General features: G+C 44.0%; 3 protein-coding genes across 4 annotated transcripts; all 3 read right to left on the bottom strand.

The window, feature by feature from the left end:
* Positions 1-204: 204 nt before the first annotated feature.
* On the bottom strand, positions 205-7012 carry tmem168b (transmembrane protein 168b). The gene is made up of 5 exons (XM_085778743.1): positions 6201-7012; positions 4305-4998; positions 4060-4202; positions 3109-3383; positions 205-1633 (listed from the first exon to the last, which is right to left on the bottom strand). The coding sequence occupies exons 1-5, from the start codon at positions 6641-6643 to the stop codon at positions 1086-1088; spliced, it is 2103 nt and encodes a 700-aa protein (XP_085634869.1). The 5' UTR covers positions 6644-7012; the 3' UTR covers positions 205-1085.
* Positions 7013-8223: 1211 nt separating this feature from the next.
* samtor (S-adenosylmethionine sensor upstream of mTORC1) lies at positions 8224-15587 on the bottom strand. Of its 2 annotated transcripts, none has more exons than XM_085778740.1 (5): positions 15364-15587; positions 12637-12778; positions 12368-12496; positions 11166-11280; positions 8224-10842 (listed from the first exon to the last, which is right to left on the bottom strand). In XM_085778740.1, exons 1-5 carry the CDS (start codon positions 15521-15523, stop codon positions 10210-10212), a joined length of 1179 nt encoding a protein of 392 aa, XP_085634866.1. In that variant the 5' UTR covers positions 15524-15587; the 3' UTR covers positions 8224-10209. The 2 variants fall into 2 exon arrangements, with proteins under 2 accessions (XP_085634866.1, XP_085634867.1); XM_085778741.1 differs by lacking the exon at positions 15364-15587 and adding an exon at positions 12942-13264.
* A 3492-nt stretch (positions 15588-19079) lies between these two features.
* ppp1r3ab (protein phosphatase 1, regulatory subunit 3Ab) lies at positions 19080-25194 on the bottom strand. Its single transcript, XM_085778738.1, has 4 exons — positions 24382-25194; positions 23394-23443; positions 23204-23298; positions 19080-22622 (listed from the first exon to the last, which is right to left on the bottom strand). Exons 1-4 carry the CDS (start codon positions 25161-25163, stop codon positions 19350-19352), a joined length of 4200 nt encoding a protein of 1399 aa, XP_085634864.1. The 5' UTR covers positions 25164-25194; the 3' UTR covers positions 19080-19349.
* Positions 25195-27336: the final 2142 nt, after the last annotated feature.

Here is a 27336-nt window from a genome sequence, read left to right as displayed (position 1 = left end):
AAACCATGTCCAAATGATATAATTTATGAGACAACAGCCTCATAAACAGCTCTCTTCATGTAGACCAATCACTTTCTGAATGGAATATCAGATACTTGTTATTCTCTCAGTGCCTGACACATGAACTAACCTGCGTCACTGAGTTAATGGCAGAATGTTTCCAGTGAGGAGTTAACAGAGGCCTGTTAAGAAGAAGTCGAGCAGTGAAGTCCCACTTGTCTTTTATTGCATAGTTCGACTGGTTTTCTTACAACCAGCTCCTTTAAATACACATTAAACCGATCAGAACAATCTTTGCATAGCCAAGTAAACTGCAATAAACCCCAGGATGAAAATAGATTTCAATGTGTAGTGACTGTCTGGGGTTTATTGTTACATAAATATTGTAATTCTCACACACCTCTGCTTGAGCTGCATTCATCATTTCAGTCAAAACACACTATGGACTCCCTGAAGCAGCTGGAGTGGATTTAAAGATCCCCTCCAAAAGGTTTATATTTTTTAGAAAATACAATTGCGACAAACACAAAGCAGTGCATAGAAGGTACTCAAAAGCTCTGAGCGTAGAATGCATAGTGAAGTACAGAGGAGTCAAGAGGAATCATTTCACTGTCCAAAAAAAATATATGATATCAAATTTTAAAGATTTAGAGACTGACTCTTTAGAATATAATTTATGCCTGAGATCTTCCTTTACCTCTGAATGTACCACAGCCTCTTCGGTTTGAGGTTTAAAAACATCAGTCTCATGTTCTTTGGTGGTTTGATGGTAAGGCACCAATGCAAAATTGTGCAAAATAGTCAATATGTGCTTAGTATCATCCCACGAATTAACACGTTTTAAAAAGGGATGTCGAGATCTCAAAAATCAAAGCTAAAAATGCACATTAACAAAATAATTTGCAAAGAGTATAAAAACTGATAATAAAAAGACAAAATGCACCACATCAGTAACTAGGGGATTAGTTTTGCAGTAAGGACACTGGTTAGTGACAGGTTTATGATCCAGTAGCTGCCTATTTTTTTCATGTGACCTTCAGAAGCTGGTATGTGTGGAGTATATGTACAAAATAGGCGTTGTGTTTCTAGGATCGGACCAGTTTGAAGCCCTGGCCGGTGTCCAGTATCGCCGGTGGAAACCAGTTGAGCTTGACCCTCTTGAGACATCGCAGGCAGACGCCGCAGATCCAAAGCAGGTTGAGGCTGCCGCACCACAGCGCCAACTGGACGGCGGGGTAGGTGACCCGGGGGAAGTACATGCTCCAGTGGTTGGTCAGGTCGCTTCCCGTGGGCAGGTGCAGCGTGTAGTCGCCCCAGTGTCTGGAGATGCCGTAGGCGGCCGAGACCGCCCGGCCGCACTGCGACCACTGGATTCTGCTGTTCGTGTTGCAGTTGTACTCCACCCACTGGGAGGTGAAGTCCCCGAGCTGCGGCGGGTCCTGCAGCTCCACGTCCGCCGCCCTGGCGAGCGTGGCTCCCTGCACCGCCACGTACACGCCCTCCGCCTTCCTCACCTCCTTCACCCACGGCGACGAGTTGTTGCAGTCCAGCACCAGAATGAGGCGCGAGCAGAAGCTGCTGTTCTTCTCCCTCCACCACTCCAGGATTTGATCCAGGCGGAGAGTGTCTCCTCCTGATGGAGAACACACACACACACAGCAGCACGTCACTGATTAAAAGTGTATGAGTGGAACGGGCTGCTGCTGCTGAGGACGAGATTTCAGATACATCAGCTACAATAATCATAGAGGGTATTGTCCGTATTAAATACATAAAACGTCCTAATAGTAAAACAAAGGAAGGCAACATTAAACATAATCACACAATCATGTGAGAGAGAAGAAATATGAGAAATATTTTTAGATGGTAGATATTCCTGATCTGTCTCTTATTGGGCCAACATGAGGAACTGTGTTGTCACACTTCCTGCTGAGGAACTGTTCCTCCCTGACCACAGCTCCACTCTCCACTCCACTGGACTGGTCTTTAACCAGTACTGGAGGAAATTTCAGTTTAGCACGTTTAGTGTTAACTTAAAGGGAACTAGAAAATACATTTCCTGGGGAAGATGCATGTGAATGTTGAGGGCTGAACATTGCTGAAGCAAAGCTGAAAAAGCTGAAGAAAAGCAGAACTTGTAAGCTGAGACATGAATGTCTTTAAAAGAGATAAAAGCAGGGGCGTCGTTTGGCTCGGTTGGTGGAGCGGGCGCCCCGTGTGCAGAGGCTAAGGTCCTCGCTGCACCTATCAATTAAAAGGCAAAAATGCCCTAAAAAATACTTTTTAAAAAAGAGATAAAAGCAATAGAAATACAAAAGGGAAAGAAGAAAATGTTGAAAATCCTGCATTTTCATGATACCGCCTGCTATCCGGTTTGTAGAATCGATAAAACTGTTTTTTGCCAGAGGATAAAATTTGAAAATGAGGTGTGTGCCTGGGAAACATGGAGAGTGAGTTCACTGCATACTTTCAGAGGTTCATGTGTCAGAGAAGCAGGACACATGTTTATTTCCACATCCAGAGGCAGAAATGTGGAAATAAAGAAATAAAAAAATAAAACATATTTTGCTGTGGGTATTTGACATAAATATCTTCATATCCAGAGGATGTATGTTTGTGATGATACTTTACTTCCTTAGGCAAAAAGGAAGGAAGGGAGGACAGATTAGATGAATGTGGACCGACCTGCTCCACCGCCATGAGCAGGTCGGTTCCAAGTTTCATGTAGTTATAGGTGCCATACCAGACACACGTATATGATAAACTGACAGTTAAAGAACAATGATGAAGCTGTAGACTTAAAGAACTTATGAGAATGAGCTTGATTTGCATGAGATGGTTGAATAATGTCTGAATTGTTGAAGATTAGAGTAAAAAAGTTGAAAACTACAGATAAAACTAGACCCTACTGATACAGTAATTACACCACTATGGCATGCAACCAAATAAAGAGACTTCAACCTCACATAGAAAACGTAGAGAAACTTCAAACATCACATCACAGTAACAAACGCACCTAATAGCTTATTATTTGCTGGAGACTATCTCATGGTGATTATTTTAGCATTTAAATGTCAGTTATTGACAAAAAAACAACGCTCTTCCCACCTGACAGTGCCCACTCTCCCGTTCTGTGAGTGTGGCCGCTGTAGAAGATCACGTAGGTGTCGTGGCGAGGGCCGTCTGCCGTGCGGAGCTCCAGGAAGGATTTCATCTTGGCCTGCAGGGCCTCCAGAGTCACCCCGCTGGTGGAATAGTCACAGCCGAAGGTCTCGATCAGGTGGTGGGCGAAGAAACGCTGCACGTTGTTCAGCATGCCTGTGGAGCGTCTGTTCATTTCCTGCACCTGGTCTGGGGGCAGCAGCATGGGCTGACCGTCGGGGCTGCAGGACACACACAAACACAGAGGGAAGGTCAGAAGGACTGATTTGAACGAGCTCCCTTCAGCTGTAGAGACAGCACTTCTAATTTGACTAATGTCATGGTCAAGTCACACAGCCAAGTTAAAGATGGCTGGTAATTGCGTCGTGCTTTTCCCAAAGTTAATGATTTTGCACTCTTCACCTGCAATAAGATACACGCCTTTTCTTGTTTTAAAAAAAACCTTATATGGGAAGAGATCGATTGACCCAAGGTTACGCCCCCTTGTGTACTACATTTGATAGATCATTATCGAGTTAAAGGGGAACTATTATGCTCATTTCAGGGGCTTTTGATGTGATATTGGGGGTTAATACAACATTGAGCGCAGCCTTGGAAGTGACATCATGTCAAGCAGCCAGGCACCAGGTCAGAGCTTCAGAGGAGTGTCGTCTTAGAAAATAGGGCAGCGACTTACCGGAGAAAAGGTAGATTAAACGTATTAGCTTAAGATAACTCTTATTTTTTGTTGTTAAAACAAACAATGTAAAGCAGGATTTCCACTACCAGTTACCATTACTTTGCACCCCTTTCCATTACAGTTCTACTCGACTCGGTTTAGGTCCTTTTCCTCTGCTCTGTTTATGAATTAACATAACATATACTGTATGTATTATAGGGCGGGGGACTACATAGTACCTGCAGTAGTTGGTGGGGATGACCACTGCGTAGCCCACACAAGTTCCTCCCAGACTGTTCCCGAGCTCGTGGAAAAGTCCATGGAACAGACACTCCAATGGCAGGACGAGCAGGAACATGCTCACAAAGATGCTGCTGGAGGCCTGAACAGCACATGTAAAACTCAGTTACACACTGGTTAGGACTTGAATTTATGAGAAGATAAATAATGTGAAAATTATACAGCACAAATAAGCTACCCATACCTGCCAGCAAAGAGCAGCAAGAGCCACGGTTGTCACCAGTGTGAAGAGAACCAGGCGTTCGGAGATGAGGCAGAAGTGTCTCATGCCCTTGGAGGCCATGATCTTGTCCAGCCCGTTGACCCCTGACCCCTGGAACAGGCACAGCCTCTGGCAGTCGCTGAGCTTGGTGTGGAAGCCCCACACGCTGATCACGAACACCAGGTGGCAGACGGACCAGAAGAGCACGCACACCGCGAAGCCGGGGATCATGAGGTACCACTGGTCCAGGTCTGTCAGCTTCCGGGAGGCCAGGACGATGAAGGCCAGCTCCACCGCCAGCAGAGGCAGCAGGGACAGCCGGCGCCACAGGCCCCTCCACACCAGGAAGGGCTGCCAGCGCTCCGTCACCGACAGGCCGCTGAAGTAGACGTCCAGCAGCGGGTCGCAGATGAGCTGGCTGAAGAAGCAGGCCAGGGCGAACGGGTTGGTGGTGACGCTCAGGGACTTGAAGAACAGCAGCCCGGTGATGACGGCGAAGCACACCAGGTTGGGAAGAGCCAGGACCGCCTTCATCCGGAGGGCCACCATGACCGTGGCCAGCGCCACCACCAGCACCATCACGCTCAGCGACTTCTGGATGAGCAGCGCCGTGCTGGCGACGGCGAAGCCCGCCAGCTCCAGCCGCTCCGCCGAGGTGAGGAAGGCCGGGCGGTACCTGGAACAACAACCACATGGTACGGGCGTTATTTTAAAAATGAAAGTATCTGTATTCCTAATGCAGGTTATACTGGAACAATATAGAGCGCCTTGCTAAAGTATTCAGATCCCTTGAACTTTTCCACATTTTGTCATGTTACAACCACAAACTTAAAGGGATAGTTTAACATATTGGCAAATTGGCCCATTGCCATAATCCATATAGTTTTAGGAGTAGGTTTGTTACATTTAGGCTAATTGTTGGTGCAAGCTATTTTTAGAACGGCGGAGCAGAGCCGCGAGCTGGTCATAGCGACGCTACGGAGACAAATGGGATTTCTTGGTTTCCCTCATCAAACTCATCAAATACGCAATCTAACAACTCCAAAAGGCTCTGGTGGACAAGTTGTGACCTGCACATTCACCACACTATCAGATAATAACGGACCGTTACGAGACAGAGTTGTTTTCGAGGCAAATGCAGAGACCTCTTGCCGAAAAACTGTCCCTAACAGGAACGCACATCAGCGGTTCTGCATGAATTTACCTTGAAAACAACTCTGTCTCATAAAGTTCTGTAATTATCTCATAGCGTGGTGAATGTGCAGGTTACAACTTGTCCAAGAGAGCGTTTTGGAGTTGTTGGATTGTGTATTTGATGAGTTTGATGAGGGAAACCAAGAAATCCCGTTAGCCTCTGTAGTGTAGCTCTGAGCAGCTTGCGGCCCTGCTCCGCCGTTCTAAAAATAGCTTGCACCGACAAATAAAGGTAACAAACCTGCTATGACTATAGCGATTATGGCAATGGGCCAATTTGCCAAAAATGTTGAACAATTCCTTTAAATAATAACTTTCAGAAATGACTTGTGAAAAAGATATATTATGTTCACATCAAGATATCTCAATATCCTCCACATGTGAAGTGAACTATTAGATGTTGGTTGGCTACAACATCGGGAGTCTCATCAGAATAAAATATTGTAGTTCTGTAAACTCAGACAGTCACTTCATCTCAGATAGTTTTGTATCTAGTTTCACTTGGGAATGAACCACAAATGCATTCTGCAAAAGTTGCAAATTTAGGCCGTTCATCTCCTTTGACTAAAGCATTGACACTAGAAGACAGGAACATCAAAAGAGCAGCCACATTAGGATGCATTCAGGTACTGAGTGCAGGTCACCCATGTTGAGACCAATAAGCCAAACTAAAAAGCTCGGTACCTGGTGCAGCCCAGCAGCCTCTCCAGCAGAGCCCACAGCGTCCTCAGGGTCACGCTGGCCAGCAGCATGTAGTTGGCCGCCCGCTCCTTCACATCGTCCTGCAGGCCGGGGCTCTGGAGCAGGCAGAGCAGCCCCAGCAGGAAGCCGAGCCACAGGTGGAGGAGGCTGAGGCTCATCCTCTCCATGCTCCAGTAGTAGTGCAGTGCGCCTGCGACCCCCAGGACCAACACAGCCAACACGAAGACGACGAGCAGGCTGGAGTCCGCCGTCCGCTCCCAGCGGGCGTACAGCCCTAGGCACAGGGCGAGCAGCAGGTTGAGACCGGACAGGTAGCCCAGCCACCGGACCGACGACCACATGCTCACCTCTCCGTTCACCTCCTCCAGCCGGGTCATCGCTGCGTGGAGGCAGTGGCTCACACAGTAGCGTAGAAAACGACACATGTTGATATGAAAAAGACTGCCCCCCAAAACACAGGCACTTTGTGAGTTACGGTCGGGTTAACGCCGGGTTTGACATTTGAAATCCCGCGACACCGGCACAAAGTGGAGCTGACTTGGTTGAGTGGTTAGCTTAGCTACCGTAAGCTATCGGCGCTACATCCTGCACCGGTCAACGTCAGCAACGTCAACATTTACATCTTGAAGGTGTTTGTTTCGCGTTGTTTTTCACCTGGTGTCTGGTGCGGTTTCCAAGTCGGTGATACGAAACGTCCGGAAAGCAGCTGTCAGGACAGTCAGAGACATATCAGTTCAAAAAGTTTGTCACGTCAAAAGTTTTGAGTCAGATGACAGTCGCCATGACACTAGCTCCAACTACAGCCAGCGCCGAGGGTCAAACATGTTGCGCAAACGCCTTTTTTTTTCTTTTTTCTTTTTTCAAGCTGACACAAAAGTGTAAAAAATAAATAAATAAACGGGGATATAAAATGAAACTTCTCGAGTTTATTACCTACATTAAGACAATTATTTTATGTTTAAATATGCGAATTAAGCATTATGTACTAAATATGCGCTTATTTGCATACTTTGCCAGAACAGAAATCTGAACACTGGATAAAGCTACTTTTTAAATTCTTGTTTTATCTTGTTGACATTAGAGTCAAAAGATTTTACAGAGAGGATTTTGGATATCTTTTTTATCACTCCGTATATGAGAAAATACTGTCACCAGCTCTAAAAAAAAATCCCATTTTGCCATGTTTTTAGGAATAAGATGTTGTATAAATATATATATCAACAAACCCCACTGTAGAATATAGAAAGGACTAAAACTGGAAAAGATTTCTAGCTCAGAGTATAAGGAAAAACTCATTTTGGGAAAAGGACCTTTAAAGATCTGTATTGTAAAATTCCATAAATTGTTACTGTCAATGATTCTTTTACAATTTGTTGCTGATACAAGTAGTGCCTCGCCTCAAAGAAACCATACATTTGATAGATTATTACAAAATTAAGAGTGTTTGTCGTGCATTTTAATCAAAATGTTTCTCTGACTAGAATAAGTTCTTGATTGTCATTATCATCATAATCAACATTCAAGTGAACTTCATAGAAGCTCTGAATGGAGTATCACTGCATCAGGCACATACCACGCCTCCCAGAGGTCGAGCTCTCCTGGGTGTGAAGTCAATGTTGATATTTCTTGTAATGGGGTATTTTGGGGATTTAAAGCCACAAACTGACAACAAAGAGAGCAAGGTCCCTTTCCATGTCCCAGACTTCAAGCTGGTCCAGGAGTGACTTCCCCACTCTTGAGAAAGAAAAAAAAAAAAGAACATGGGTACATGACCTCTGTGCCTAAACGGCCTAAGAGCCTTCTAGGATAGTTAATAGTCCACTAACCTTACCTACTGTATGTACCCATTAGTGCGTGTGTGTGTATCACCCTTTACTGATGATTTTAATTTTCAGTACATCTAAAGGACAGTCAATGAATGACCTGTGTCATGTCAGCAGCAGTATTTGAATATACAAAAATATCAGCACAACCCACACAGCCACAAAAAAAAGCTCACAGACTCTTTTTGTTTACATTCATTTATAAAAGAGAAATACAACCATACTATAAGCACACATTGTTCTGCATTGTTGAAAACGTTGATAATGAAGATGAACCATCTCATGCAAATGGGCCAAAAGAAACACTGGAAGACAAATGCACCAATCAGTCACAAAACATGCTTCTTCAGAGGCTGAGTATGTATGATATTGTTTTTTTGTTGTTTTTTTTCTGTTCAAACAAAAGAGATATCAGCAGAGAGATGTGCATTACTGGAAAATGATATGGGAATGGCAACAACACACTGCATTACAATAACACTGGAAATGTTTGTTGTTAACTGGATAGTCTGTATGTACTGTCAGGCCAAAGAAGCTGGATATCTTCTGTGAAAGGTATGAATTTCACTTCCTCCAAGGTCATGAAAAGTCTGCTTGCAACGTAAATGTGAACAAAGAAGGCACCTTAAGACTCACTGATGTTATGGGCTCATCGTATCGGTTGTAAAATTGTCATCATAGGAAAATAATTACTTTTTGTGACACCCTTAGAGATCAATGATAAAGTGCCACAGACAAAAAAAGAAAAAAAAAAGAAAGAAGAAAAACAAAAACACACATCAAGTAAATTCAGTCCTTCATTCACACTCACAAATCCAGCCACACCCACACATTTGGCCTGCTCCGGAACAGGCAGGAACACACACTGACATTTCACCTGGTAGTGTCTTTAGCTAAAAACCTCCCCCTGCAGGATACACTATCCTCACATCTGGTCTTCCTCGCTATTGCTAAAATCTACAATATCTCACCTGTATGACAAAACAGTAAATTAGTGCAAATCTCTTTTGTCGAGGTGAATTTTTCTGTCTCGTATCTGGATTTTTTTTTTTGGCGGCAGAGTATTTTTTACTGTATTTTTCACAAAGTTACAAAATTGTGTCAAAGGATACTGGTGCTGTAAGGTCCGTCTGATATGGGTCACTGCCTTGCAGTGTTGTACCATTTCTCTGCTTGAGAATAAAAAAAAAATGCACTGGAATTCTAACAGAAGAGATTCATTATTATTATTATTATTTTCTGTGAGGACAACGAGAGGAGGAAAAAAAAAGTGTAATACCTACTTTGAAACACTCGTACCTTGTTACACAATGAGTAAACACAGTTACAGTTTCACATTAGTAAACCTAGTAATACTCCTACCGTATGGTTCTGAAAATGTTTTAAAATGCTACAAATACCACTTTCTTGTAAAAGATACACAAATCATTCATAAGGATGCCAAGTTAAAATGGCATTGCCACACTTTACACTGGACAACACCAATGTTTTTTGACTGTTGAGAATATATATTTCAAAACAATGAACGTTTTTCTTTTTCTTTTTTTTGTCTTGGAAAACTAAATGCACATCAAGAATTTTCAGAAAGTCTAGCTGCATGACTGTGACAGAAGCAAGCATACCAAGTCCAGTCATTTTCATCTCGGTCTCTCCAGTGCAATCAAAACTCCTATCAGACTGCTCGATTTGCTGTATTTGGCTTTTAAACTAAGCAGCCTGCCACACTAGCTTATTTAAATAGAGACTGAGTACAGAATGTAGACAAGCTGACTTTTTGTTATTGAGAGCTGATTGGAAGATGGGAAGGAAATTAAGGAGCGGGGAGTTAAGGTATCTTAAGGGAGTTCACTTTCCAACTCTTAAAAAACCTAGCTATTTATCAAAATATATCCATCTTAGTGTGTGTGTGTATGTGTAGATATGTGTGCGTGTATGTGTGTGCACTCGCGTAGGAGTGCGGATATGAGAAAATAATCTGTAAACTTCTCTCTTTCACACTGTGCAAACTGCATTGTTTTAAAGGAGAGGGAGGAGGAAGGGGAGAAGGTGGAGAAAAATGCAGCAGGTTAAATTTTGGCAGCGCAGCAGTTGAAGGGGAGGTGACAGTTATGGGAGGGGAGGGAGTGAGGGTGGGAGAAGGGGAGGGGGTGGGGGGTAGCTGGTGTAGCCTAGCTCTGAAGCAGGATGGGGTCCTCCAGCTCGTGGAAGCCCGGCACCGAGCTGCTCTGGCTCTCTCCGGAATCTGAATCGTAGGGCGTGTCAGGCAGCTCCATGAAGCTCCAAGCCAGCTGGTCATCCTCAAACTCGGAGCGCGCCTGCACGGGCACGTCGGCACAGTCTTCCTCCTCGTTGGAGTGGAAGTCCTGAGGGATGTAGAGCATCTCGGGGTAGTTGCGGGACACCAGGTCGCTGGTGGTGGCCAGGGACACCTTGCGGAAGGCGATGAGATGCATGTGGGAGTGCTTGACGTATTTGTAGCGCTTGAAGCCCAGCGACTCCACCGCCACGCGCCAGCTGCGCATCATGAGGGCGTGGCGGTTCTGGTGGGACGAGTCGGGCGTGATGATGAGCAGCAGGCCGTGCAGCTCCAGCAGCTCGTGCGCCTTCTTGCAGCAGATCCAGCGCTGGTACGGCGACGGGAAGTAGGAGAGGAGGAGCGAGAAGACCACCACGTGGAAGAGCTGGGCGGGCAGCGCGTCGATGGGGTTGTGGAGCTGGCGGAGGAAGGCCTCGACCGCGTCGCCCGCCAGCTGGAGAGGCTGCTGGAGCTGGAGGTTGAGGAAGTCGCACTTGTACACGCTCTGCATGAGAGAGAGAGTAGGCAACGACAAGGCATGAGGAACACGGTTCAAATGTGATTTTTTAAAAACACATACCAGTGTAACTCCAAACATTTAGTTTCGCTTCTTGCAGCTGCAGAATGTGAAGCGCTCTTTGTTCTGCTTTCTGCTGAATTTGTTCACAGACTCCCTAACCACAGCGCTGGTACTCCTGCATGAGTCACTTCTGGTGTTGCTTTTCCTCTGTAATGCCAGCATCGAGACACTGCATGCATTTTATTTGTGTCTACAAGATTCATAAACACAATGTCAAAAAAAAAAAAAGAATCAACGGGCACTCGTACCTCAACTGCAGGCACTATGTCAATACCAACGGTGAGGAATTCATCAAACTTCAAGAAAGGGTTGAAGCAGCTTCCCACGTCGAGAAGACGCATTTTCCCCAGCTGGGATATGGAACTGTAACACAAATGGAGAGGGAGTGTCAACTGTAGCAAAACATCCCAGCACATCACACACAACAACAACTTATAGGCAAATGCATTATGGATATTATATGTTAGAGTTGACTGAATTTCCCTCTGCCACATGTTACAGAAAGTCTGCTTTAGAATAAAAAAGACTCGCATTCAAGTGATCTGGAATAATATTGATTTTCTGTCAGTAACAATGTATCAGTGAGTGCAGACGCACATTAATTTATTTTACAAGGCATTTAAAATGGAAGCTATAAATAGGTGGATTAGAAATGCAGCACTCATGAGATAATGTTGTGCAGCTGATAATGATCCTAACTGATCAGACCATGTTGCTATTCAACATTTTTGTTGGATTTCTTTTTTTTTTTTTTTTAAGTATGTTTTGGGGGCGTTTTACCTGTAATTGATAGCACAGTGAAGAGAGACAGCAAATGGGGAGGCAGAGAGAGAGGGGGAGTGACACGCAGCAAAGGGTCGCCCGAGTTGGGATTCGATACGGGACCGGCTGCAGCGAGGACTATAGCCTCTGTGCACGGGGCGCATGCTCTACCAACTGAGCTAAATGACACACTTTTTTGGGAATTTTTAGTAATTTAAAAGAGACTATAGCTGAACTGTAGAATTTGAAGTGGTATTACATAAAGGCTTTTAACATAAGTAATGTATTTTTCTCACTGCTCCTCTTCTGTTCCGAGGGAGGACTGTTCAAACTTTTAGCCAAAAAAAAAAAAAACACACATAAATTTTGCCTTCACTGGCCTTGTGGGCCTTTGAAATCTTATCTGTAGCAAAGTGGTATTAGGCAGTGTGAAAATTCATCTAATGTCAATTTCTCTAGATTTGCAATGGAACCGCTATTTAAGAATGGCATACATTTGCAGAAGTGCACATATTACGATGAAACAATACAGTGCTCATTTTCGGTGTATTATTAACTTTAAGAACAGTGTACTATACAGACCATTGCAAAGTGTTTGCTTGTTTATACTTAGTATAAAACTGGGACATACATTCCAGGATCTACACTTATGGCAGGTAAATGTAGAAACACTAACATTCTGACTCACCTGGGTATGGTGTTGTACGGTTGGGCACTTACAGACGCTGCAGTCAAACCCAGTCCAAGCATGGCGCTCTTCTTATCTTTTTCTAACATTCTTTTCATCCCACCATCCAAATAATACTCCTGGCAGACACTGTGGAAGTGGAATCATCAAAACGTTACATAAACCTCCGTGTGAAAGTGAGAACGACCGCACACTTTAGCACATCCTACAGCTCCGGATGAGTCAGATCTCACGGTGACGAGGTCTTGAACCCCGAGGTCGGCCCGTACCTGCGACACCAGTCGATGCGTCCCTCTCCTTCGCAGTTTTTGGTCCAGTGGTTGTCTGCGAGGTTCTTCATGGCGAGGGCGTACTCGCTCAGTGTCTGCTCATCCTCACAGTGCTCGCGCCAGATCTTGTCAAAGTCGCCCACTGTGGGGGAAACAACAGTAAAAATGGGAGAGAATTATTCAACAAAAAAATTAAACTAGAGCTCACAACTAACAAAGTCAAGAAACTGGTCTCCTCCAAGCCCGGGTTTTCTCCTCTGCTTGTCTGACAAGTCCACAACAAGTAGCAAACATTCACAACCTACTTGCCAACTTCGGTCACCAAAACATGACTGTGCTCCTCTGGGGGGAAAAATACTGCTACATGTTGACTCCAGAACAGAAGTGGCTCTCTTTCAGTAAAAAAAAAGAAAAAAAAAAATCACCCTCTTACAGCCAAGGTAATAATAACGTCCACAAAAATCCCCCCCAGCACATCTCCACAGCAGTGTCAGAAGTTTACGGCCTGGGGCAAAGGCAAACACACTGATAGGGGAGAAATCCCATGACCGCAAGGAGAAAGTCTTTATCAGATTTACAGAAATGAAAGGACAACAGGAGGAGGAGTGGTGGTAAACAGCAACGCTCCGAGAGCATGACCGAGGACTGTGATTCAATGCCAAGCCTCCTGGATCATGCTTTACTTATTAACCAATCATGAGGTCTGTTAGCAGGACAGCCTCTCTCTGCCATCTCCAAAACAAACAGCCAGTCTCTCTCTTACTCTGAATATTTCCTGATTTAACACGGACTTCAAGCTCGCCATTGCTGTGGTGTTTTTCAGGGTGGACGAGTGAGGCAGAGCCCGGCAGCAAACCTTTACCTCTTCTAATGCATCTTTAGTGCTTGTTGCATGACTGATACCAGACAATGTGGCTGCATGTGCTGCAGCTGCAAGAAGGTGACTGGAGAGGAGAGAGAAGTTTCGCCTGTGCTATTTACTTTGAGATCAGAGAAACCTTTTGACTGCTTGATTCAGAGGCGATAAATGAAACAAAGCAGTCAGGCATTCAAGCAGGTTACAATCAAGTCATGGTCCGTGTGGCTTTTATACCTGTTTAGTTAACTTAAAATTAAAACAATTCTGTGTTGTGCTAAAATTACAAGAGAGAGATGAACTAATGCCAAGTTTTCTTTTGTCAAGATAAAGATTGTTTGCACCTGCTGTGAATTTGTTCTTCGGTCTTGCCCTCCCACACAGGCTTCGGTAGAACTGTGCCTTTCCTCAGAAAGAGAAAACCAGAGACAACAACAGCACTAAGCCTCTGTGTGGGTACTGTATTGTGACAAGTTTTTCAATCCAGGCCACTTCAGCATTTGGTGGTTGGCACAAAAAAAAATACAAAACAGTCTGTGAGTCTGCTGGAATAAACCCCACAGTCCGTGCTGTATAGAAAATGTCCAGCTTCTCCTTCTGTGAGCGGACGGAGAGACAATCTGATATTATTTGTCAGTGTGCTGATGAGTTGTGAAAGGGGTTTTCCAAACTTCCCATTTTTACACGATTCCTCTCCAGACTGACTCATAATAGGAAACTAGACAAAGACGAGTCGTTTCGGACATGAGCAATCAATCGCTTTACCTTCTGTTGGCAACGTGGACACTCTCACTGACATGATGCCAGACTTCTTGCCTTACAGTTGCATGTCTTGGAAAATAAACACTAGGAACAGCAGTTGATGGGGTTGGGCTATCTACCGACATAACAAATAAAAAAAAGAAAATCTTTGTTCTCAATTGACAATTGTTGGTGGTGCTGCAAATGAACGAGCACGTACTTCTTAACCTAGAACTGTCAGGTAGTTATTTCACTGGATTAAACAGACAAACACTATGTCTATATGTCTATCAAATGTCTCTTGGATTTTCTACAAATGATACTACATTGCTGGGCCCTGGTTCGAATCCCGAATCAGGTGGCCCTTTGCTGCATGTCATTCCCCCTCTCTCTGCCTCCCCATTTCTTGTCTCTCTCAACAATCCTATCAATGAAAGGCAAAAAAATATACTTAAAATGAATAAATAAATACATACACACACACACACACACTACATTATGAAATAGGCTAAATGTCCCATCTATACCACTAGGATATCTTCACCATTTATCTGCACTTACAGTAAGAAATGTGATCTGTTGGATCATGCCTTGTCTCATTTTGACTGATCCCAGTATTTAGAAGCTAATATGGTTTTAAAAGTTGCACTAAGTGTTTGCTCAGTCCACACACTTATTGGCAATAGAGAGGCAATAGAAGTCCATTCATTGTCAACACAGAGGCTCTGTGTATGTCTCTCATTAGCAAACCCATAAAAAGTCTCTGTCGGCGGCTCACGCAGGTTTTAGAAGACAGAGAATCCATGTTTACAGTAGAGACATGTGATTAGAAACAGCAGCAGCTTTTGCAGCCCATGTAATGTTACTGATAAGTAGCTTTAAAGGCCTTGCTTGCTGAATGTAACCCTCAGTGCTGTCGACTGCAGGCTGTCTCCACAGCAGACAGCCGACTGGCCTCTCACCGACACCGTCCGTCAGCAGGGTTAGCGACACGGACCACTAATGTTGGTAGCGTTAAAGTTAGCGGAAAGGATATAATTCGGTGTTTTTTCAGCTAACGCTCAGAGTTAGCCCCTTGGCTGCAGGGCCACAGACAAACAGAGGGGCCCACAGAGGCTGCTGCTGCTTACCCTCTCTGTATTTCCTGCGCAGTTTTCTGTGGACGTTTTTGACGACCCCTGACAACTTCTCCTGCTCCCTCTTGCACGGTGCTCCCTCGGGAATGGGCACGTAGAACAGCTCCTGGTGGTTTTCCGTCTCCCCTGTCTCGACATTGTCCCTGGGGTCCATAGCACCGCACCGCCGATGCTGCCTGCCTCCGCCAGTTGCTTCCCCCTTTTCCAAGCTGCAACCCGACCGGCGAACCGGCGCACCGGCCAACAACACGCGAGCTCATTGGTGGGCTTTGACAAGCACGCCGAGGAACTGACAGCCCGTCGTCCAATCACAGGCCTGGAAGCGTACCTGAAGTCTTGAGGGGGGCGTGGTGGAGCGTTTCAGTGCATCTTGTAAATCCGAGAACTGCTGAAGTTACGTCTCAACCACCGCATGACATGACAGAAAACCGTGTTTTCTTCATTTATGTCGGAAATAATTACGCAAACAGTTGTGTGATGTGCTAGGAATTTCAACACATGCTACTGATTTCTCTATTTCTTTCGGATTTTAACCGCTGATTGGGATATTATTTATTTTAAATTAAATTAAACATAGCATATTTATTTATTTAGGCCTATTTGCACAGCCAAACTACACTATACGGTAAATGGCGTCTAATATTACTGTTTTATTATTTTATGAAACACATAAGCCATTCACGCTCTTGCAAAACAACCTAAAACAACAACATGCTCATACTAGTGTGTAGTTCAGCTTACAGTGATTTGGCACAGACCCTGCTCCATAGAAAAAGACCTTTGGCTAACTGCCTCAGCAAGGTAATCTGATTAGGCCCAGAAATGAGTTATAGTCAAGACAAGTCAATTTCATTTATATAGTGCCAATTCACAACATAAGTTGTCTCAAGGCACTTCACTAAAAGAGAAAGTAGGTCATAGACCTCAATTTTGAGTCACCTATCAACCTTGTGTGCATGTCTCTGGACTGTAGGAGGAAGCTGGAGGACCAACACTGGCACAGGGAGAGCATGTAAACTCGACCTAGAAAGGCCCAATTAGGACCGGGAATTAAGACTAGATTGACTACCGTCAGGTTTAATATATTTAAAGTTTAAATATGTTCAGTTGTACAGTAGTGAAATTATGATCATATGCAAAACATAAAATAAATCCCAGGTTCCTAAACTGCATTTGTCCTTAAAGTGTAATTCAGTGAAATAAGGAGCAGTATGGTTGCATAAACCTCTGTTTTCCAGACTGAAGTTATAAATTCTTTTAAATCCCTTGACAGAGTATAACCATTACTCCCTCCCCAAAAATAACATGCAGCACATGACAGCTACTGCACTGTTTATTTTACCGCAGATATCACTGTGATACTGTCATGGACGGGATGTAATTACACCATACAACTATTTCAGTGTTAGACGGTATTAATGGAGCAACATCATGTGAGGTCTCACATTAAATCTACTGGTCATAACCAGGAAACAAAGTGATATAAGCCTGCTCAAGTGTAATGTATGTCATTGTTTTCTATTGCTGATCTTTATTGTATTCATTCAATTCCTCTACATTGTGGTTCAGATCACAAATCATCCATTTCCTTATGTGAATGTTTCATTGAATAAACAAGAAATGTCATTTAGCCTATACTCTATATCCATGAAGACAACACCACTACATCTTTGTAGAATACTTCCTGACTTCCAAGGCTTACTCAAACATTGATTTACCTCTACACTTGAATGATAAATGTCCCACGAGGTCAGACTGGCATAGTATAGTAATGAAGACAGGTCAGCAAGCTAACTGCTGTTTGTAGTTGTTATTGTTGTAATGGCTATTAACACTCCAGTCATTATCAGAATATGTAGTCCAGAGGTCAGCCAACATGCTCTGATGATACGTGGCCAAGATTAATAATTATTGCTCACATGGATTTTATTGCAAGGCAATAACACAGGTTCCACTGTCCTAAACAGATAAACCCTTCTGTATGTCTGACAAATATGTTTAGTGTTTCTTTGGATGGCTAAAAATGCTCTTCTGGCACAAGACAGAGGTAATCCTCACAGCGGGCTGCCCTGGAATCCCCTGGCGAGTACATTACCGCAGCTGTGTCCAGCTCAAAAACACCACAGCTAAAAGCCAGAGTTCAAACAAGGAGCAGGAACTACGTGCTATAGCGCCATGTCTCAAAATTTCTAAGTCTCTTTTCATTTTTCCTCAGATAAACTAAGTGAACTACCCTCGGACAGGCATTAGAAGTTGACGGATGAGATCTCAGCTTGACTTGATTCATTGCTGTAAATTAACTCTATGTCAGAAATGCACTTGGCCTTGGCTCAAGGTTTGTCCTCTACTTGGAACAACTTCATCTTGGAAGGAAGCCTGCCATTCTTTCCCAGAGAAAGATAAGAAAAGAAACATGGAACAAGATGAGGAATAATTTATAAAAAAAACTATTTCCATCTATTCTATCCCTGGAGCTGTTTGTTCTTGCATAAATATTGACTTTCAGGGTGCACCTTGAAAAAGCCCATACATGGCATATATAAATGGTATGAAAGTACAGGTTAATATTTGTGTTCTTCAGCTTGATGCCAAACATATTTTACAGCTGATAACTGATACCTGATTCAATCAGAATGCAGATGGAGATAAAAAGCATTTCAACACACCAGAAACACAAACAAGAATCTAAACTGTCAGATCTGGTTTCTGTGTTATTGTAGTTTCAGGGTATGATCACAAATCTCTGATATAACAGCTGACCCTGTGTTCATTCATATTTCCTTTAGCCAAGCACAGATTTGGGTTGGATTATCTACTACTAACCTGCAGACTTTCACAGGAAAACAAAATCTATTCCATTAATAATAACTGGTTTATTAATAAATGGGCAAATGTTAATGTGGTCCAATTAAATATAAATTCCAGAAATTGAAAATTAAATGTGCTCCTGCTTGATTCACTCTGACCTGCTTAATTAACAAACAAAAAAAAAAAACTGCCTGATTACTTTGAAAATGGCATATAAACAGACATACAGTCTGAAGTCCGCATTTATATTGACATGTCCATACCTTTCAACTGTCTCTGAGTATTTGCATGATGAAGAGTTTCTTATAGGCCCGGTTTATATGGGTGATATTTTTCTCACCTGAATGAACTTCATTCAGGGGGTTCCCTCAACCATACAGTATTTAATGTGAGATAAAGTTGTGGTCATGATACACACATTGAACCAAACTGCATGGACAAAAACAGCCTTGATGCACAGCTGCACAGATAAGCGTAAGGGAGTAGGGGGTAGGCTACATGGCTGGAGGCCCAATGTCTGAACCACTGGTCTACAATAAATAAAAAAAGTCTTTGGCCTTATTTAGTTATTTGTGTTTCGTACAATTTATTTGTTCCATACACACAGCACACTGATGAGTTTCATTCAGACCTCAAAGAGTGTGACCCATGGTCCACAGCCTGTTGGCTGAGTCACCACTACGTTTATGTACAGTAATGCAATTGGTTCATACTCACAGAGAGTTAACATCCTCCCATAGGGAATACACATCATTCATTCCAATATGTTTATACATTTAAATCAATGCCCATTATCACCCACTGTTGTGTATTTGATTTAAAGGAATAGTTCCAACATTTTGGCAAATTGGCCCATTGCCATAATCCCTATAGTTTTAGGAGTAGGTTCGTTACTTTTAATTGTCGGTGTATGTTGTTTTTAGAATGGTGGAGCAGAGCTGTGAGCTGCTGAGAGCTATGCCATGGGAGGCTCATGAAATGTTGAACTATCCCTTTAATTGTTCTATTTAGACCAGGGAAATATCAAGTGGTCTGTTGAGAAGGAAAAAAGGACACTTCAATTTTAAATTCACTAAACCTATAGACGTTTACGGGTATCATGTTTCTACATTCAAAAATCTACATTCAAGTTCTTTTTTCACAACTGACACAACTTTTTTTTTCAATTTAATTCAACCAATTCTCTTATTGTTTTTAACTTGTGGTCTCTCTCCTTGACAGCACAGCCAAACCACTGATATCAAGTAGAGCCCAAAACAGGCAAGGAAATCATAATGGTATGACACAACTAAAAATACCACTAACAAGGTGGTGTATAACAGTGTTTTGGAGATATTGCTGCAGGAAAAAGTCTCTTTCCACCATGAAACACTTCTGCTGGTGATTTCCTGTTTACCCGACAGTGGCACAGCTGCGGGAGAAGGCTGGAGATCTGCAATGTCCACATCCTCGTGCAGGCAGGGGAGCTGTTGTTCTTCGTCCAGAGACTCACTGATGGAGGGCATGGGCTTGGACAGTAGTTTGCCTCTGCTGACAGAGGGCCTTTTGCCTGCACTCTGCCCCGTATCTTTGTTTCTGTCTTTAGCCGCCTGTTCCCCGACATGAACGGCCCTCAGACAGTGCATGTACAACTCCACCTCATCGTCCGAGTCGGACTCTGCAGAGCTGCTGTCCTGGCTTGTTTGGTCATTTTCAGGTTCATCTGTTAAAACGCACACGTCTCCCTCTGGAGAGCAGGATTCCGTCTCAGCTTTTGATCGGTCATGTGTAACATTCTCGCCGCTTTGAAAATCCTCCTCTTTGTAAAGATGCATTTCAGTCGGGATGTGTGCACTTCCCCCCGTCTTTTCTTTGTCAATTACACTCTTGTCCTGCACACTCACTGGAGCAGATAAACCATCCTCAGCCTTATGTTGTGTAATGTCTAACCTCTCCTCATAACACCCCACTTCATCTCCCTCATCATCCTCTATTGTTATTCCCTGTGAGGCTGCGTCTATGACCTCTGAGTCTCCTGCTTCATCGGTCACAATTTGATCCTTGTTATTTGGATTCTCTTCTTGTACATTTTCCTCCTGATCTCTACAAACCACGCTGACTTCACCCCCATCATTGAAAGAAATTTCCATTTCTTCCTCTGCCTCTATCTCTTCTTCTTCCTCACTGGTCCTTTTGATTGTGACCTCTTGCATCTCTGCAAAGTGGTTTTCTTTCTCCATCTCCGTCTCCTCTTGCTCCCCTCTTTTCTCTACTTTTACCTCCTCAGCCACTTCTTCTGTCTTTGTGGCTTGAACTAATTCTCTCTCAACATCTTCCAAATCTTCTCCAGCCACAATATCCCCAATTTCTTTCTCTCCCTCAGGAGACAAGGAGAGGTCCTTGTCCTCCACATCATCTTCTTCAGCCTTGGTCCCACCTTCTCCTGTGGCTGTGAGCTCCTCCACAGGTTCTTCCTGTGGTTCCTCTCTCTTCTTCTCTGTTGTATCTGGAGTTGTCTCTATCCCTGCTTCCTCCAGCTGACCTCCTTGCTCTTTCTCCACAGCTTTTAAACGTATTGCCTCGCATTCCTCTTGATCAGTTAATATATTCTCCTCTTCCTCTTCAACCATCATCTCCCAGTTTTTTACTTCAGTGGTGTCTGCTAGACTAAAATCCCCCTGTTTTAAAACAGCTGATTCTATTTCATGATCCTCTATTTTTCCTGAAACAACAATTGGTTCATCTTTTAAAGCATCCTCACCTGTCAACTCCACAAACATGTCACCTTGTACGTTAACGTTTCTTACTGTTTCTTTTGGAGGTGACTCAGTTATCTCACCACTAACCTCAATTTCTGCTGAATGTTTTGTTTCATCTTCGTATGGATTGTTAGTCAACTTATTTTGCTCTTCCATGTTATTTGTTTTTTCCTGGTTTTCCAGAGTTTTGTCAGGTATTGAGAAATCCTCATCCTTCACAAATTCACAACAAGACACGTAGCTGCTTGCTGTTTCTTTTGTTGCTGAATCACTGACTTCACTTGGATTCACATCATGTAAAGGTTCAGAAAGGTTGGGAGATGCAGTGGCGGTTGATATTGTGATGATTTTGCCACTGTCATCTTCCTTGTTTGACTCATCAGCATACATAGAATCATCTTCTGCACTGGCGCTATTAACATGCTCTGATTCACTCTGAGAAGGCTCCAGTGGCAGACATGACGTTTCTCGACCTGCCACTGCTTCTTGAGCTTCAGTCTGTGAAAGTGTTTTATCTTGAGTGGTTTTAATTTGTGAACATGTATTCTCTGGCAGCTGAGCCTGTGCTATTTCGGCTGTAGTTTGGTTTTTGAGGTCAGATGTCAGATAGTCTTCCTGTGCTTCTCCCTGGAGATATAAACTCTGAGCATGTACTTGTGCAATCAACAAATCTCCATGTAAAATGTCTGCAGAGTGTGGATGTGACTCTGCATCAACAGATAGAGGTTTTGAATCACCAGATGTATTTGTGATTCTCTGGTCTGGCTGTATATTCTCATCTGGATCCTGTTGAGTATCTGTACGGTCCAGGATTTCCTCTGCTGTCACGCTCACACCTGTCTGCTCTTCCTCTGTGGAAAGACTCTTCGTAGTGGCATCTGAGCCATCTTGGTTGGTTTCCTGCGTCTTAATCACATCTTCCTGAACACAGTGGTTGTCATTTCTAACATGTGGTGAAACAGTGCAGTTACTCTCTTTTCTTTCAGTATGAGGATGATGTTGAGTTAAGTCTCCAGTATTCAGCGTGGCCCATACAGGATTTCCCCCCTCACCTACGCTCTGACTTTCACTTCCCGCTCTGCCAAACATCTGATGATAGAGTGGAGCCACCACAGTGCCAAATGTAAAGCTGGTTGTCTGGCTTTCATTGATCACTGCTGAAATAACACTGGCAGCCGGTTCTTCTGCAGGGCTGTTAGCGCACTTGGAACTTGTGCCTTGCTTCTGACTGTTCCCCTCGGCCTCTGAGACAGACCCGCTGATATTCGTGCATTCTGCGGGGGCAGGCTCATCATCTGAATGCAGCGGCCTGTCTGAGATATCTGTGGCACTCTCACCTGCTGTTAATGCGGCCAAGTGGGCCAAATTGTCACTATCGGATTTCTTTGGCTCGCTGACAGATGCGCTGTCATGTGTCAGTGATGTATCACATAAAGCATCAAGGAGGCGTTCAGTGCATCTTTCCCGTGTCTCAGAATCAAACTGAGGATGTTCTGATTTGTCGCTGCCCTCAGGAAATGACTGCACATCTGGGTGATTTTCCTTTGGCTTTTCTTCTTCTTTTGCTTCCTTTTTTGCTTCTGGAGGTGATTCATCCCGTGCAGCGTCTTCTGCTCCCTTATCTCTTTGAGCAAAGTAGTCCTTCACCCGGGCCATCCGCGCAGCCTTTCTGCGATTTCTCCGGCTGCTGTTTCGTCTGTTCTCCACCTGCCCGCAAACAAGAGGAATAGATTAAGTTCAGCTCGCTCACACACAAGCTGTTTCAATAAAACGGAGTGTGGCAATATGTAAAGTGGCACCTACACAACAACATGCCTGGGTGAATAAATATATAAGAATAAAACAGTGTCCAAATAACATGCATGACAAAATATGAGACTCTGAGGAACCGCAAACGGCTTGAACTAAGTGTCCTTTAGGTGATGTAACACTGGTGCTACTCAAGCTACAGTCATGTGACATTCTTTCAGAAAGGACACCAGGGGTCATGTAAAGCTTTCTGTTCCTCTTGCATCTCATAAACACACCATGGTGCCTTCAAGTAACCGAAGTCTATATAAAGCCTGTCAAATCACGTCAGTGTCTGATGAGAAGGATTTATATCAGGGTATACGTTAGACTGTGAGACTTGTCAATCAAAGGACATTATTATACTATCTGGTGACAAATGCAGAACTCTTCTTCTTCTTTATTATTAAATTGCATATTTAGTGACTAGAACGTCTGGAGTCAAACCACATAATGTTTATGAGTGCCAAATTAAAATGAAAAGGTGAATTTTTACTCACCTGTAGTTTCTCTCTAGCTTCCGCTGGTGTTCCTGACTGTCCATCAGAACTTTGTTTGGCTGCCATATTATACTCCTCTCCATTTTTTGACACAACTGGAAAAAAGAGGACACATTTATAATCTGTATAATCTTTAAATATCATTAAAAAAAATCATATTAATCTCACAATAAGGAAAATAAATGTTTACCTGACACATTTTCCAGAGCTGAAATGTCTTCAACGGATGCAAAGCTCTGACTGCAAAATTAATAAGATTAATTTATATATGATATATATCAGTCCTTTTGACTAAATACAAAATATTCATAGGCCATCACATCCTATTGAAGTATGTCATGTCATCATAGTGATGAGATATGCAGACTGGATCTTTTAAAGTTCCCATATCTTACACGTCTCCTGTGTCTTATGTGAAGTTGTGATATCCTTAAGAAGACACATCTGTGGTATTGAGAGACCAGTCAGAGGGAGCCTTCTAACTTGTAACTTTCTGACCGTTTTATCAATCAAATACAACTGTAGCAGACTTCACGTAAAGATTCAAGAGAAACCAAATCCTTCAAGTTTGGATGGTGTGTCCAAGTGGGCGGGGCTCGAACATGGCTGAGTCCAGTGGCTTCTTTGTTGTGACATTACAAAGTCCTGACGACTGGATTCAAGGCTCAGTTTCTGATACAGACTGTGTGTGTTTCTCTGCTGACTGAGGCTTTGATACTTTCACAGTGTTAATATAAAACATAGAGCTGCTTTACGATCAGAAAACGCATTTAAGTCTCTTTTGCTGTTTTTCCATTTCCATGAACAACTCTTGCACTTTACCACAGATTTGTTATCAAGTTCATTCCTTTAACAATACGACAGGGTTATTTCCATGTGGTATGTGAAATGCTTTCCTTCAAACTAAAAGATAATAAAGACCTTTCATACTTGTAACTTATGCAACCCTAAAATAAAGTTTATCTTGTGCTCATGATATAGATTTTAATGTATTCTTTACGAGAGCAAAGCCTTCAATAAACTAAAAGCATTCAGTTTTGGTCAGATCAGGTTCATGAGTAGTCAGTACTGAAAGTGAGAAAAAGGCCTGTCTACTCTTGCATCTTTGATCCTCATACTTATATAAACTCAGTTGTATGAGAAACATCAAAGCAGTAAAACATGACACACATCCTCACCTTGCAGTCTTAAGGCAGCTCTTCTTGTTCGTGTTTTCCTTGTGCGGTTTGTCTTTCATTCTGTGATGACAGAACAGCACGTAATTCTTGTTGTTATTGTTGGCCCAGAACGTCCCCACAGGAGTCTCATACCGCAGACAAAAGTCAACTCTGGCTCCCTGCTCCCCAAATGGAGGCACTAAAGTGAGCTTGAATGAGAAACTGTCCATCAGACCGTCACTGGAGATGTACTCTGCCAGGAGGTCGAAGTGGCTGGACCAGGCATCCAGAGTGGTCCGGATGTATACGGCCTTGTCGAAGGAGATGTTGAGGACGCGGATCACTCCTTTCACTATCGTGGTCCCGGGAAGTAACTCGATTCTCTCCAGCTCCATTTTCTGGTCCCGAACTCTGACGCACAGCTCCTCGGTGGGCAACGGAAAGGAGAAATTGTGAGGAGAGATGAGGTATTCCTCTGCGTCTTTACCTTCGCCCTCAGAGGAGTCATACCCTGGCAGCACAGGTACATCCCATGTGTCGAACTCCTTCACCTGCACCAAACGGAGGCCTTTGGCATCCGCAAAGGACACTCTTCTGGAGCCGGAGAGGGGCGGTTCAGGCTCCGAGTCCTCGTCAGAGACAGAGCTCCTTCTCCGCGGGAGAGGGGAAGATTTGGGCCGGATGCCGATGACCACGTCTCCCTCATCATCGTCCGCTTCCAAGCAGCTGAGGCCAGGCACCCCTAAGAGGTTACAGGCCTCAGAAAGTCTTGCTTGTCCCACAAACTCCATGGGGCTCTCCATGAGAGAGTCAGCGGGGGAAGGAACTGCTGTGCTTCTGCTTCTGGCAACTGACATTCAACATGCTCTGACTTAACAGATGGAGTCGAGTTACAGATGACATTGTTGCGAGGGCCAACACTATAAATAGTCCAGAACGGACCTAAACTATGTACAGTAGTCTAAACTCAGGAGGAGAAAATATCATCCTCCTCACTCTTGGAGGCTGAGAATTTACATTATATAATCTATAATGTAGGGCATAGATGATCTCATTTTCTTAAAGTAAAGCTATCTTTAAAGTTTTGTGAACATCTTTGTTTAACTGTGCTAATTGCTCCCTGAGGAGTTATAATGACATTCGTGCAACAAGCATGAGATTGACCATGGCAGCTATTTGTGTTTTGTTGCTTTTGGCCGACAGCAGGTCACCAAAAGTCTAAAATGGTCAAAATAACGTCCACTGACCACTCTCTGACTCTGTGATGGTGCAACAGCTGTAAAAGCCCGATAGTGCGAGAAACAACCATTCCTCACAGGTTCATTCTTTTATCTGCTTATCCATTATCAGCGTTTATCCACGGATACCAGAATTACACACTTCACAGTTACACATTGTTTTCCGTGCTACTTCCTGTGTTTATCGCCACAGCTGTGACGGGGTGGCGTATCCAGACTGAAGCTCATGACCAAAGCGGTTGGTTCTTAATCTTGCTGAGCAAATAAAATACATATTTTCACAGCGGGGGTAAGAGTGTTGTGTCTTAACTGAGGAATGGTGAGCCTCCCCCCTGAGCAGCACATGAACAGTATAAAAGCATGTCAAAGGCTGTAGGCGTGAATACAATCTGACCAGGGGATGTGGCTCTGATACAGACGTGATGCTTTGAATTTCACAGCGACAGGCTGAAGTCAAGAAGAAGGAAAACATCTAATGGCCACTCCATACCTAGAAGAGCAAAAATGTGGATGTGATTCCACAAATGCATCGAAGAGTAAGAAAAGCAGCAGAGAAATTATTGTAGAAGACCAGGCTGCAACAATGACAGATGCTACCAGCACCCACGCCGACCCAGACCAGCCTCCAGAAAACATGATGACCTCCTCAGAGACCGCCTCCACAGAGGCCCAGCTCTGCTCCAAGCCCTCGCTCTCCTACATCGCCCTGATTGCCAAAGTCATCCTGTCCTCCCCCTCTCAGAAACTCAACCTGGCCTCCATCTACAGAGCGATGGAGGAGCAGTTTCCCTACCTGAGGAGCCGCGGCCCCGGCTGGAGGAACAGCGTCCGCCACAACCTGTCCGTCAACGACTGCTTCGTGAAGGTGAGCCGCTGCGAGGACGGCCGGGGTCACCACTGGGGCGTCCACCGGGCTCACCTGGGAGACTTTCAGCAGGGGAACTTCAGGCAGTACAGGAAGTCCAGAGGGAGGAGGAGGGAGAGGGAGCCATACGGCAGCAGGGCGGCGGGGTGTCTGGCCTGGATGGAGAGCAGCTGCTACCTGGCCAAGCTCTGTGAGAGCAGATCGGTGGGCTGGGTGGAGCCGCGATGCCCTCTGCAGGAACCAAAGAGGTATCAGATGACTTCTTGCCCGTGCTGCCAACCTTGGAGCGTCCGCCTGGGCTGGACACAGTCCCCCAGCTGGATGAGACATTACTGCCATCCAAACTCGTACGGTAGTGGGAGAGGGCACACCGGTCAACCCCTGACCTCCAGACTGCAGCATTGCCAGGAGACAGGTGACCCAGAAGTGAAATGCCTGAAAGAGTTATGTGACAGCAGGTTCATGACACCACCAGGGCAACATATAAGGTTTCCTGGCTGCTGGTGCATGTCTCCAGTCATCAAGGAGTTAATGAAACCTCTGCCTTACAAAGCCGGCTTTTAATTCCAACCCTGAACTGTTCGGGATCATAAGAGTCAAACTTGGTGCAAACTACATGAGGATGTTTTCCCTGTGTCTGAAGATACAGAACAAGTGTATAGCACTTTTTTTTCTTCCTGCAGGGCAGATAAATACTAATCCAGTAGGTGGCAGAAAGTTACCTTGGTAACAACATCTCCATTTCAATCATTAATTTCCCTCAAAGTCTGTGTCCTGCTTTAACATGTGTTTATATGAGAAAAAAGGATTTGATTGATCTGCTCCACTGTCACAAACACAGATTCACACAACTAATTTACATAGTAGAAATGG

This window comes from Trachurus japonicus, chromosome 6, assembly GCF_045865225.1.
Source record: "Trachurus japonicus isolate A0001 chromosome 6, Traja_1.0".
NCBI lineage: Eukaryota > Metazoa > Chordata > Actinopteri > Carangiformes > Carangidae > Trachurus > Trachurus japonicus.
Note: the sequence above shows the minus strand (reverse complement) of the source record. Positions and strands in the feature narration are given on the sequence as shown.

Coding starts and splice junctions, on each gene's coding strand:
- tmem168b (XM_085778743.1), bottom strand. CDS start 6,643: ATGTGTCGTTTTCTACGCTACTGTGTGAGCCACTGCCTCCACGCAGCG. Junction 4,203..4,304: donor TTGCTGCTCTTTGCTGGCAG/GTATGGGTAGCT, acceptor TGTGCTGTTCAG/GCCTCCAGCAGCATCTTTGT. Junction 1,634..3,108: donor GGGAGAGTGGGCACTGTCAG/GTGGGAAGAGCG, acceptor GTTCTCCATCAG/GAGGAGACACTCTCCGCCTG.
- samtor (XM_085778740.1), bottom strand. CDS start 15,523: ATGGACCCCAGGGACAATGTCGAGACAGGGGAGACGGAAAACCACCAG. Junction 12,779..15,363: donor GCGCAGGAAATACAGAGAGG/GTAAGCAGCAGC, acceptor TTTCCCCCACAG/TGGGCGACTTTGACAAGATC. Junction 10,843..11,165: donor ACATAGTGCCTGCAGTTGAG/GTACGAGTGCCC, acceptor TCTCTCATGCAG/AGCGTGTACAAGTGCGACTT.
- ppp1r3ab (XM_085778738.1), bottom strand. CDS start 25,163: ATGGAGAGCCCCATGGAGTTTGTGGGACAAGCAAGACTTTCTGAGGCC. Junction 23,444..24,381: donor AGCTGCCTTAAGACTGCAAG/GTGAGGATGTGT, acceptor TTAATTTTGCAG/TCAGAGCTTTGCATCCGTTG. Junction 23,299..23,393: donor AGCTCTGGAAAATGTGTCAG/GTAAACATTTAT, acceptor TCTTTTTTCCAG/TTGTGTCAAAAAATGGAGAG.